This window comes from Athene noctua, chromosome 2, assembly GCF_965140245.1.
Source record: "Athene noctua chromosome 2, bAthNoc1.hap1.1, whole genome shotgun sequence".
Lineage (NCBI taxonomy): Eukaryota > Metazoa > Chordata > Aves > Strigiformes > Strigidae > Athene > Athene noctua.
Window position 1 is genome coordinate 123,089,772 of NC_134038.1, and position 13,642 is coordinate 123,103,413.

Below are 13,642 nucleotides of genomic sequence, written 5' to 3' on the forward strand. Positions count from 1 at the left end.
GCGGCGGCGGAAGGGAGGAGGCTTCGCCCCCGGTGCAGGCCCCGGGACGACTTTGCTTTGGCCGCGCTTTGAAAAATCCCCCGCGAAACGAGTGAATCCTCGGGCAGCTGTAGGGCGGAGGAGGTGACAGGCGGTACCTCCTCGGCAGCCGCGGCGGGGGGAAGGACCAAGAGCATCGCTTCGGCTGGAAGGACGCCTGCCGCTCGCTTCGCCTCCGCCCTCGGGTTTCAGTGCCGCCCGTCATTATCAGGAAACCGGAGCAGGTCGTCTCTGAGCGGAGCTCCCCGGAGCTGCCTCCGGTGCTGCCCGGGCCCCCGGCGCGGCGGCGGCCGCGCCCCGCTCTCGCCTCTCCGGCCCCCGGGGCGCCGCCGCTTTTCGGGCGCTTCTCGGCGGTGCCCGCCCGCCGGCATCGGCCTGTGAAAGGCAGCGGCGCGGGGTGCTTTGAGCAGCGCTCGGTGCTGGGGGACAAGCAGCTCGGCTTAGCAAGCTCGTCATTGCTCCTTCTCTTCCTCTCTCCGCGTATTTCTGCACTCTTTCTCCCCGTCCTTGCCTCTCTTCTCCAGAAGCCTGCGGAGCCTTTCGCGCTTCCTCTCCCCCGCTTTCCCCGGGGTTGGATCGTTACCGCCTATCCCCCGCTCCGGCCGGGCACAGAAGCGCTGCCTGGAGCTGCAGGCAGCTGAACCAGGGCGGAAAATTTGGTCGGGCGAAGTCAGAAGAGGATCATTTCCCAGCCGGCACAGACCGCCCCTGCCCCTACCTTTGCTTGTTGAACAAGCTCAGAAAAGCTCGGAAAAACGCAGCAGACTTCGGTTTTATCCCTCGATCTACACAAATGCAACGTCGGATCATGAAAATATTCTTCTTACATATGCCGAGCCGAGATTTCTTTCCAGATAGGGAGGGTTTACTTACATTTGTAAGGAAACCCGGTCGGTATGTAGCTGCAAAGGAAAACATTGTGAAACCGGGAAGGTTGACACGGCAGCTTCGCAAGTAGAACATCAAGATGCTATCTTTGATCGTCCTCCCAAATGTGCTTAGCAATATACACGCATCGCAGTGCCATCTGCCTAGGGCCAGCAGCAAAACAAAAGTTTCACATGGCAGCACAAACATCCTCGGCGGCTTCTGCAGCTCGGCAAGAGAGCTACTGAAAACGTTTGTTCTTTTTCAGACGGGAGATGTCAAATTGGGAGATGTCGAAAGGGCTGTAAGAGCTTAATAAACCTCGAAGGGAATTATCCAGCTCTTGTTTCATTGCTTTATGCTTCATGGACGCTCTATAAACACCGAGAACAGTCCCGTTTTGACGCTAAAAGTTGTGATTATCAGCTACTTGCAGTATAAATAAGCGCGATTTGATCGGTGGGCTAACGCACAAGCCTCTGCTGCAGGTTCGGTGCTGGTCTTTGGGCGAATTAATTCAACCAGTGCAGTGTGATTAACTCATATAGTTGAGGGAATCGTGCCAAGACAGACACTCGGCCGCACGGAGAGATATCTTTACATTAAAACGTATTTAGTTCCACTGAGGCTTTAAAAAGTAATCCGGAGCAGCACAGGCGGAACCTGGCACTCGCCCCCACAAAACCCTTGTTCTGCCCTTCCCAGCCAGTGCAGTTTCACGGGGGCTAAGTTTGAACAGAGAGGAGGTGAAGCCTGTGCCTGGCTGGGGTCTGAGAACACACCATTTGCTTATTTTCAAGAATAATTCGGGGTCAAATAAAGAACAGCAAATGTTTTCGAGGCAGGCGACCAAAACAAATCATGGCGATTTCGAGGCGCTTTTTTTTTGTTATTTTTGTTATTTTAGTACTCTACCGTTCTGTTCACTAAAATCTGTTGTACACCCAGAAAGACTTCCCATGAGAACAAGATGTTTGTCCTTTAACACCACATTACCAACAGAGGTCATTTGCTATTTTTCAATGAATTATCCCTTTTATTTGTTTATTTCTTTGATCAGCTATAAATGAAAGTTATTCGTGTATATAAAACTGAAGTTTTTACTGTTGAAATTGAACTGTACATGTTTACTACAGGAAAAAAATATCAACTCTTGTTTAACAAGACATTATACATCAATAAGCAATAACCTTGTGGAGGATTTGCAATCACCTGGTCTATAAAAACAAGCAGGACAAATAACAGCAATTTATATGCAAAAGTAATGATTTAATGACTATAAGCAAGACAAAGCAATAGAATTGTGCTTCTTTTGCAGACTGGAGACAATGAAATGTTTAACTACAATTTTCCCGTACAAACATGAAACAATATCCATATAGAATAAACACCCTCACAAATGTATAACTGATGGGTGATGAACACACACGAAGTTCGACCAAAGCAAAGCACAAACTGAAAAGTGTTCTGGGCTGTTCATATTTTATGGTGGAAAAGTTCCCTCTACTGAAAAAAATTATACCCTTAGAAGCCTCTAATAAAATGCACCTATTTGCAGGCCATTAAAGAGGAGGCATTCTGCGCAATTTATTGGAAATATTAAAGTACCTGTTAAATTTTAATGAAGTTAGTACTGTACCATATACATATATATTAAAACAAATTTAGATAAAATGCCTTCATCCAGCGACTTGCTGGTTCCTTAAAATTTATACCAAATAAGTTTATGGCTTCTATAATGATTCCATGTGCTTTTAAAAACACAGTCCCACCACACCAAATAATAAAAAGGTAATCAAACAGGTCAAAGAAGACTTCCATGTCCCTTAACTTTTTTTTTTTTTTTTTTTTTCACTGCATCACTTCAACATTTGGTAAAGTAAAAATATATCACTTGGAAAAAAAAGACAAAGCCAGTAAAATCCTTTTAAGATTGCCAATTGCCTCCAGGTTATCAGAGACTTGAATGTGCTTTCCCAATACTGTAGTTCTCACACCCAAAGTGTTTCTTGCAGTATGAGCAAAGCTCAAACAGGCGGCATCTGCAAGGGTCGAACCAGTTTAGAAATTTAACAACCATATCATGAGTGCATGAAACACAATATTTTCTTTATAGTATTTATAAATATATCATACAATACTGTTTCCTGTTATGTCATATACCAATATGGCATTGTACAATAAGCATAATGCCATCTGATTCTTACAAAAGCGAATCATTTAAACAAGTCAGTAAATAAAACGGTAATACCCGCTTTTAGGCATACAGATTGTAAAACTGAAGTTTACTTTTCTTTTGATCGGTTCTGCGCAGCAACAGAGAAGTAAAAGATGCAACATAAGAATCAAAATGGCTAATACGCAAAAATTGTTATTCACAGTGACATGGCTACATATATGCATTATTCTATGCATATTCTTTCCATTTTGTTGGATTTCAAGATGAAAAAGCACTTGCTTTCTACAGGTTCACAAAACAGCATAAGAACAATAACAATCGAAGAAAACGCAATGGAGGAGTTAGTCTGGATTAACAAACTACTTCCCGGGATTTGTATCGACTTCTGGAGACTCCCAAGTCCAGATGATGGGGACGGAAACAACTCCACATCACTCAGAACAGGTGAAGGTGTAACTTTTGTTTGCTTCCCAGTCCTCTGAGACAATTTACATTTCAATCTTGCGTTTCCATTAACGTCCATCCTGAATGTCACCTAGTCCGCCTTTTATAGCCAAGTTCAGTGTCACTACAAAAGAAAGCAATTTGGACGATAGTCACATGGATTAGCATCTATAAAGCTGTAATGGCATGGAGAGATCTATATAAAGGAGGGGCAGGGGGTGGGGGGGGTGGGGCGGGCGGTAGCCTGGTTGGCACGTCAACCAGATGAAGTGGCCGAGGAGCCATTTATCGACGTTTTCCGTGCTCTGTTGGTAAAGGAGGACTGGTGGTTACTGCTGGGGCTGCTGCTGGTGCCGTTCATGGTGCTGGAGATGTGGGGGAACTGGGGGTGAGGAGACTGGACCGGCGTGCTGGGGCTGGGCAAACAGGAGGAGGTGGAAGGGATGCCTCCCGCTGGGCTGCTAGCCTTGTCGCTCCCAGAGTCACTTTCCAGCTCCCCGCTATTATTCAAGCCTTCCCTCTGGTGACTGATCTTCATCCTCTTGCAGGTAGGTCGGACCCGGTATTTCAGGGGCAGAGGCCCGTTCTGCAAGGCAAATGGGAGACCCTGGTTAAGCGCCCTCCCCGGGCCACGACCTGCACCCCCCCCCGCGGGAGTCACGCTGGCCATACTCACCCGCCTCCAGGTATAGATGTAGGCAATATCCATTAGGGTGTAGTAGTCCTTCAGAGGCTCCTCTTCGTACATCACATCGATCTGTTCAAGATACCAATCCTTGCATTAAGGAGCATCCAGGCATTTAGCCCAAAGCAAGTGTTTGATCTGACTTGTAAGTAGCACCCCCCCACCCCCACCCCCCTACCCCCTTACCACATTTATCAGAAAATGCAAAAAATGCCACACCGAAGCCAGCAGGGAACAGGGAATTTTCACAACAGTTAGATATGTTTTAAATATGTCGAGGAGCAATTTCTTGACTCCTCGATATTTGCTCCACTAAAAAAAACAGTGTCACCAAACACTCCAGACTGATTATTTTAAAAATAATGTTCATAGTTCCATCAATTTATTGTACACACCAGAAACACTCACTAGTTAGCACTTGCTGCAACTGGCTGTAATGAGAAAACTAGTGCTAACCAGCATTAGCAGGCTTAAAATAGCAAATCTGATTTTTAAAAAAATCACCCTTTCCCTGTAGGTACCTGGAAAGTGTTAGGTATATCCATTTTACTCCGCAGGAACTTTCTTAGATGCATCACTGTCATTGCTGCTGGACAGCGTAAGTATCTTTTGTCATTCACCTGATGGCAGAGTAAAGAAAATCAGTCTACTGAGAACAAGCAAGTATTCCCACCAAAGTTGTATTCTAACATTTTATGGGTTTTTTTTAAATGCACTTTATTAAATTATGAATTATAACAATTTCTGCTGCCTTATAAGGAGCAACAGAAATAAGTGGTAAATTACAGTTCCAGAATAAGTAAATAAAAATACAACTAATTTTATACATCAAGATTTTTATCTCACAGTAAATATCTTATTAGAATATGTATGTATTATGTATTGATTTTAAAAATTAATTAATAAACAAATTATTGCAGAATCTGACAAAAAAATCAGATTCTGCTTTAAAAGTAACACTCTGGGTATTTTTTACTTTAAGAAGTTGTTTACATAAACAGCTGTATGAAGATGTTTGACCTCTCTGGTACCCAGCACCATAACAAGAGGTGTGTATTGCTTCTATTGTTCTAGACACACATACCTATATGTTTTTTTTCAGCTACAAACCTGCCCCAAAGATGTTTGTGTGTGTGTGTTACGTTTCCTCTAGAGTAAGGAAAAGTTACTTACCTCTTCCTTTGATTTTTCTTTCTCCTTATTTCCTTTTCGTTCCAGTCTGTGAGAAGAAATGAAACAATTACAACAAATAATAAATATAGCTGCTATCAGTCAGGTAAACATAAAATATTGCCATTCTGGAACTTGCCTATTCTGGTCAAAGAATTCAATGGATAAGCTTATTATCTCGTCGTCTGTTATAATTCTTTTGTCTTCATCAGCCACTTCTCCCCTGTCTTCATTAGAGCCATTGGCAGCTGCGCAGAAATTTCCACAATAATTTACATTTTGAAATTCAAATCAGGAAGAATGGCAATTCTCAGTAACAAGAAAAAAAAAAAATCTCCATAGTAAGATTATGAATTAAAACTACCTAACTGTAAAACAATAAACTTTTATTATGCTGAATTTACTTATTAAAATTCTGTCACAGTAATACATAATTTGTAAGTTAAAAAGAAAACAGTAAAGCATCTAGGTCAACGCTACATTTGACAAAAGTTGCAAATGAGAAGCTTTTACCATCAGCCGACGGATGAGCAGCATAAAAATCCCTTCTTCTTTTCATTTCATCTAGATGGAAAAGCATATATTTTTATTTTAGTATATACTCTGTAACTCCTGGTATTGATACAGGAGAGCAGTTCTGGTTTTGTTTTTCCACTCCTCAGAAAAGAACACCGATTTCACTACTTACTTTTGAAAAGGCCTGGTACTAGCTTGTATACAATATCTTGGAGAGTTTTATCCGACCTGAAAAAAGAACAACCCCAAAACATAAAATTAAGCACATGAAGCCATATTTTAATCCAAGCAGCAGCTCCTTATTTATAATCTTTCACAACAGTGAGGCATCTTCTACAAAGTGGAAGGCTAGTCATAAAAAGTTAACTTACAAGACCTTGTAATCAAACTAACACCGCTCTAAACACCTCTATAAAGCAAAACTCATCTGTGCTCCCACAGCCGAAAAATAATTCTCTTGGACTGAAGGGAAGCCTTAAAAACTACATGTCCTCCCTAGAAAATGAAGAGAGCAAAGAGTAACGCTGATAAGAAAAACATTTCTGAAAGGAGTAGCGTGCTTTAAAGGCTTTTGCCTCTTAGCTTGGAAAGTTTCAGCAAAAGTTTTCATGACTAGAGCTACGGCTGGGGTGAAGCATGTCTCGGGGATAAAGAAAGCAGAGGCAAAACCTGTCGGGGTGGTACACATGAGAGTGGGGGAGAGGGAAGGGGCATTGCATCAATGGTTGGCATATGCAAAAAAAGACAACAAAAACTTTCTGTCTGAATCCAGAGAAATCCTCGGTTTCAATCAATGACAAAACTCCAAAGAGGGAGCATACACACGAGTTAGCTTGTAAATTGACAAGTCCTTTCAGATTTAAATCGCAGACGAAGAGATAACATCGAGACGACTGCTGCTGGTCTCCCCATATAAAGTAAAATAAGAGATGCAGGGCGCGCATCGCATCTTTCTCCTACCTTATATTCAAAAGTGGTCGAGTTTTGTGAACTTGGACATCACAGATAGGACAATACTTGCTGGTCTCCAAGTAACGCACGATACAGGTCTTACAGACTGTAAAGTCAAACACGAAGGTGACGCTCAGATATGCATAGATAGAGGTGCGATTTTCTAAACTATGCAAGCTAGAGCAAATCGTCCATTGTCAGCAGCGCGCTGCTTAAGCTAAACAAATACCCAAATAAGCTGCAATTACCATGAAAAGGAGACGCTTATAGTACATATATTATTACTTTAACAAAGACCGAAGGGCCGTCGTCAGAAAAACTGCGCCGCGGCCGGGCCACCTATTTCCCAGCCCGTCGGGGAGGCGGAGGGGCGGCGGTTCCGAGCACCTCGGGGGGTTTGGGCTTGGGGGTTTGGGGTTTGTTTTTTTTGGTGTTCCCGGGATGCCGGGAAAGGTGGGAAGTGGCGGGCGAACAACGCGGAGCGCTCGATCGTACTTACAGGAGTGGAGGCACTCTATGATGGTTGTTGCATCAATGAAGTACCCGCCGCAGAGCACGCACATGAGATGGGGGTTTAGCTCGGTTATTTTGATTCTGGTTGTTCGGTGCATTTTGGCGTGGCGAGGGGCGGCTCTGAAAGACACACACACACACACACACACACACACACACAGAGAGGACCGATCAGCGGGGACGAGCGCGGCGGCGGCGTCCCAGGTGCCGAGATCCGGCGCGTCCCCTTCCCCCGTGCAGCCGCATCCCCCGGCGCAGGGGAAGATCAACCGCGGAAGGCGGCGGCGGCGGCGGCGCGGCGCGGCGCCGGGCGAGGGCCGGTCCCGAGGCCGGGGGAGCAGCCCGCACCGCCCCGCACCGCCCCGGGCCGGCCTGGACGCAGCCCCGCGGAGGCGCGGTCGCTCCGCGGCGGCGCGGTCGCTCCGCGGCACCCACCGCGGCGCTCCCCGGCGGGCACACGGGGTTTCTCCCCGCGGCGCGGCGGCGGCCGCCGGCTGCGGCTCCCCGGGCGGCTGGGCGGCGATGCGGCGGGCAGCTGCGGGGCGGGGGGGACGGGGAAGGGGACACGGCCGGGCACCGGGCTGCCGGCGAGCAGCACAAAGGGGAACCAGCGCCTCCCGGTGCGGCTGCCCTGGCATTTCCGGAGAGCGGGGAGGGGCGGCGGGGGGAGGGACGGGGGGGGACACGCACCTCGGAGCGGGGCCGGGCACCGGGGCGGCGGGGCCGGCCCGCGAGGGGGGTCCGGGCGGCTGCCGCTGCTGCTCGGTGCCGATCCGGATCTGCTCCGCTCTCCGAGGGGGTTGCTATAGCAACTTACACTTACACTTGGCATCCTGCCACCGCTGGGAACACACGAGAGCCGGGCGGGGGGGCGGCCGGGGGGGGCGGGCCGGGCCGAGCCGAGCCGGGCCAGGGGGTGGGACGCGGGGCCCGGGGGCTGGCGGAGGGGGTGGAGGAGCCGAGGAGCCCGCGGGGGTCTGGGAGCCCGGTTGCGAGGGGAGGGAGGGGAGGGGGAAGGCGGAGAGGGCGAGGGCGGGAGAAGGGGGGGGCCGGGGGGCGGCCCGGGCGGGGTCGGGGTGCCGCAGCCCGGAGGGTGCCGAGGCGCGGTGCGGAGCAGCTCGGGCGGCGGGGGCGGCCCCGGGCGCGGAGCTGAGCCGGGCTTTGGGGTCTCAGCCCGGCAGAGGCGAGCGCCAGAGGCTCCTCCCGAGCCTCGGCCATTTCGGATCCTCTCAGGGGCCTCTCTCCACGTCGACTCGGTGAGAGGAGCTGGTCTGAGATCGCTCCTCTCCCCCTCCGCTCCCTCCCTCCCTCCGCCGAGCCGCGCCGCGCTCCCGGGGACCAAGCTCCCCGCACCGCCGGCGGGGTGCCGAGCCCCAGCTCCCGCTCCGCGCCGCCGGCATCCCCTCTCCCCCCTTCTCCCCTTTCCTCCTTTCTCTCCTTCCCTCCTTTCTCTTCTCCCCCACCCACCCCCCCCAACTCTTTCTCTCTTTCTTTCCTTTCCCCCCCCCCCCTCTTTTGACTCTCGTTTGAAAAGCCTCCCGCGGACGAAGAGAGCGCGGTGCAAAGTTTTGCAAGAGGTGGAAAGAGATTTGCAGCACCAGAGTAAGGTGTTCGGACGGGAGAAAACAAGTCTCCGGATCCTCAAACAAACCCCCTTTTCGGCAATAAAGCGCACCGAGTAGGGGGGGGAAGCCCAAACCGACTTTAAACGGTACATTAGTGACAACATGCGAAGGACCATGTGACCAGATCATTCCTAAAGCTAAATCAACACCTTGTCAACACAATGCAGCGACAAGAGTGAAAAACAAATGTCATTTTCACAGTCTGAAACACAGAAACCCCCATCGGATGCACTGGCACCAACGTTAGATGCACGTAAACTATTTAAAATGAGAGGGAATAAGAGGTAAAAGGGAAAGCACACCGGGAGAAAAAACTCTGTCAGCCACCTCAATTGCAGAGTAAATTATTTTCTGTCAACCAGATCCTGAAAAATGTAACGTAACAACGTCGCTCCAACGCAAGCTAGTCATTTCCCCATGTCAGTGCTCCCAACACACCAGCTCCTACCCTTGGTCCCCACTCTTCCCGAGGCAGAGTTTGCGAGCCACCTCTCACGGCAGCACCCTGAGAGCTGGAGAAGTCTCAAGACGCGAGGTTCTCCCCAGCCGCTCTCGAACTTCGATGTTAGGCAGCGGAAAAAAAAAAAAAAAAAAAAAGCAGCCCAAACCAAAAAAAACCCCCAAAAACCTACAACCCAACAACACACCAAGCGCTTTCTAAAAGCTTTGAATTTTGGCCAAACTGCCCAGGACAGGGGTACAATATTCCTCAAGGAGTGTGCACAGCGCCAACGAGCGACCCTAGCCAGGAAACTTCTCTTGCTGCTGCAGGAGAACCCTCGAGTGAGCAGCAGATAAAACTCCCCTGCGAGAAACCACAGCCGACCAGCACCCAGAAAAGCAAAGTGTAAGAAGCACCAAGTCAGCCCAGGTCCTCAAAGCTGCTCCTAGCCCCGTGCGGGAAAGCAAGACCCCCGCTGCATTGTACTGCGTTTAAATGTCGCTTCCAGGGTGCCTGACCCTCCGCTTCTTACTTTTAAACTGACACCGAGGGTTTGCTTTTCCCAGAAAAGGCAGAGCCCGGGCTTCTGCACTTCTCTCTGAAGAGTCCAGTGCCCTGAAGCCGGCGACTCTGAGGTGCCTTTAGGTACTTAAACATGGACAGGCTGCTTTCACGGTTCTGTGTTTTATTTGTTCAAGCCACTACCTTATAATTCATAAATATCTGAACCAAAAAACCCAGCGGTGACCGAGGTCACGCAAGTCGGCTGACCGAGAATTCCTTCCTAGCCCTGAGAGACTGGGACAAACCTTTCAAGACATTAACGCGTTTATTTCACGCAGGCGTAGCCCCTTCCTAAACGGTGGGGGATTAAATTCAACCGTGAAACCTGTTTTGTCGAAGCAACCCCTAAACGCGGTTTATTTATTGCCCAAAGTTAGCCCATTTTCAACGTGCTATGAGCTATCTCTGCAATCAGTGATTTTCTGCAGCTAGCCGAACCAGCGCCTCACTTCTCCCCAAAAGCCACCCGAACAGGCACACGCACACGCGTGTCTGTGCCTGCGGGTATGCAAGACGAACACAGCACATTTTACTAGAGCAGCCTGAGCTTAATATTTTGGTACGAGGGAAACCCTTTCAGATTTTATTCTGCTCGTGCTGATAGCAACGGCGAATACCAACACTTCACACAGTCAATACAAACAGCCTCTTAACCAGGACAATATCTATTTACACATTGACACACGGAACAACTAAACGTAAAATATACGGAGATAATACTCGCTAGAAGTAAACACTGCCAGCCAACTGATTATTTAGAGGCCTTAAACGGGTTATGTCAAAATGAAGAAAAACAGAAGTGCATCTTCCTGCTAAGGATCAGCTACATTATTAAAAATCTATAAAGGCAATAAGCTATCAAACCTTGCCCGACGGGTCTCTAACAGAAAACACATTCATAAAACCCAGAAGCATCGCTCGGCGAGGTTTATGTACTTTGCACCCATCTCCTCTCGGAAAACTCTCTCATCAGGACTAAAGCAGCCGTCACTCTACATCTTCTCCCATTATCAGTCAGAGCCACTTTGACTATCGAGGCTGTTATTACTCTTTCGCTTAAGAATGGCCACATATGTTTTAGAGGAGGGACGGTGCTTCTTTCAGAGAAGGAAGGCACCCGGAGCTCAAATGCCTCTGCCCAGCTCGCTGCAGCGAGGAAAGACCTGAACATGGGCAACAGAGTGCAAAAGGACCCCAGTCCCTCAGATCGCCTCCCTGGAGAGGACACGATCTCTCTGCTTAGAAAATACTCTAAAACTTTAATTTTGTACTGGCTAAGCGATTAGGCAGGTCATGCCTTCGTGTTTCTGGCAAACTGCAACACAAGTCTGTCTCAGTTTCCAGGATGCACTGCACAGAGTCACTAGAAGTAGTTTTACTGGACCGTATTTCCAGAACCTCCCTGGGCTTTGGGACAGTCACATAAAATAAGTTGCTCTGACCACTACAGACTGAGCAAAAAATCCTTTTAACGCCGAGCTTGCAAATGGGCACACACGCCCAGGTTTTCCTCGACTTTTTCTGGAGAGTGGAGGAGTGAACCAAAGTTTCTAGAAGCTGAAAAGTGCCTATCTCACTTTTACAGAAATGCGATTTTTCTGCTTATTTTTACCTGATTATTTTCAAATGTTTATAGTAGACACAGAGGAACATCCCGCGTTATATATTGCCAAGGCCATGCAATTACAAAAACATACACCAGCGACTTTCCTGTGCTGCCCATAACCAGCACGAGGAGCCCACTCGTGACATCTTTAAGGTCTGACAAAGGATTTCATGTAAATTTACCCTGCCCGGGCTCAGGAGGGAAAAAGAAAAAAAAAATCCAACAACCAACAAAACCAACAACCAGAGAAAATAAATTAAAAAAAAAAACCCTGCGTCCCACAGACACATCACCTTTGCTCCAAAGGCTGCAGCAAACCGCACGCCCCAGCTCCCCAAGATCGCGGCCAAACTGCTCTCCTTACCCCCCAAAAAAGTTATTTCTCGGTGTTGGCCACCCCTTTCCTCTCCCAGCAGGCACAAACTCCCGAACTTTAGCATTTAGAGCAGAAATGTAAGAGGAGACATTGGAAACAACTAGGAACCGCCATCTTACAACCCATCCAATTTCACACAAGTACTTGTCCAACTTAAGTTAATAACATTTTCTGTTGGGTGCCCCGACGCCTAACAACCCCTCCAGGAGGATCGCTACCCCCCGCTGGCTCTGTCTCTATAAAATGGGTGCGTTATCTGACATTTTAACCTCCCCCAGACACATTTCTTTCGGGGAGGACTGAAATCACTTGACCCAGGCAGCTCCAGATTTCACGAACGTCCCTGTTTAATCAAAATCTGCCTTTAAACAAAGGGCGCTCAGGCCGGGCTGGCAGCAGGGTCTGGAAATATAAATATTCTCCTCGGGGGCCATGTGCACAGAAAGGTTTTAGGGGGCGTCTGGAGAAAGAAAGGAACTAAAATTTGCAAATGTGGGTGCGTAACGCGAGCGAGTGCACAGGCTGCTGCTGCGTGTCTGTCTGTGTGTGTGTGTGGCTGGAGCAGCCTGTCAGCGCTTTTCCCATACGGAGAGCTCGGGGGACACCTAGGCTCCCCTTTGCAGCCCCCAAACCGGCCGAAAACCGCCGCCGAGCCCCCTTCGCCCCCCGCCCTTGGTAAGGCGACACCTCGCTTCATACGTACCCGGAAAACGGAGCCGGTGGGTGATGATCGGAGCGGCCAAAAAAGACAATGAAAGTTAAAAGTCGTTCAGCAGAAAATGAATGTGAGCCAAGCGGCCATCTTGAAATGAACTGCAGACGCTGTCAATTGCAATAAGCTTATTGCCGCCGCCGCCGCTGCGCTCCGCTCATTTTAGTTACAAAACACCCGGGTTTTCTCCTCGCGTCCACCGGCCCTTCTCGCTCCCTCGCTCGCCCTCCGTGTTCGCCGCCCGGGCGGCTCAGGCGCTGGGAGCGCACAGTCTCCCCGGTCCGGATGGGTCCTCTCTCCACCAGCCCATTGTCTCTCCCTCTGCCCCCCGCTCCGCCTCGCGGCCTCGCTCGCGTCCCTTTTTTTATTATTATTGTTATTAGTACGAGTATTATTGTTGTTGTTATTTCATAGTTGGTGGCGGGGACCCGGGGAGGGAAGGAGGGCGGGCGGGCGGGCGGGCGGGAGGAGGGCGGAGGAGGGAAGAATGCAACGCTGAAGGCACACAGTGGAAACTGACACCGTCCCCAAAATGGCTCGGAGTTCGCCCGCCCCGCCAGCGTCACGTGGGGCGCCTCATTCCTTAAGGGCGGCCTGGGAATTAGCGGCGCTGCCGCCGGGGCCCGGCAGCCTCCCCGTGACCCAATCCTGCAACCCGGCCGCCTCCTCCCCTCCGCCCCCGCCTCCCCCCCCCCGCCCTCCCCTCCCCCGCCCGCCGCCCCCTCCCCTTCCCTCCCTCCCTCCTCCTTCCCCCTCCCTCCCTCCCTCCTCCCTCCCCTCCCCCCGGCCCTGCACGCGCTCGCCCGCGCGCCGCCGATGCCTCCTTTTCCCCGCCGCCCGCCCCGACCCCCGGCCCCGCTCCCGCTCCGCGGATCCCGCCCGCCCCACCGCCCCCCCCATCCCCATCCCCGACGCCTCCTTTTCCCTGCGCTCCCTCCGCCCGCTCCGCCGCT

The 13,642-nt window shown here is 50.0% G+C and overlaps 1 protein-coding gene across 1 annotated transcript; it reads right to left on the reverse strand.

Moving 5' to 3' along the window:
- Positions 1–2,761: 2,761 nt before the first annotated feature.
- Positions 2,762–13,223, reverse strand: BMI1 (BMI1 proto-oncogene, polycomb ring finger). Its single transcript, XM_074900156.1, has 10 exons — positions 12,681–13,223; positions 7,351–7,484; positions 6,861–6,957; positions 6,073–6,128; positions 5,898–5,948; positions 5,524–5,632; positions 5,388–5,433; positions 4,736–4,834; positions 4,206–4,286; positions 2,762–4,115 (listed from the first exon to the last, which is right to left on the reverse strand). Exons 2-10 carry the CDS (start codon positions 7,460–7,462, stop codon positions 3,786–3,788), a joined length of 981 nt encoding a protein of 326 aa, XP_074756257.1. The 5' UTR covers positions 7,463–7,484; positions 12,681–13,223; the 3' UTR covers positions 2,762–3,785.
- Positions 13,224–13,642: the final 419 nt, after the last annotated feature.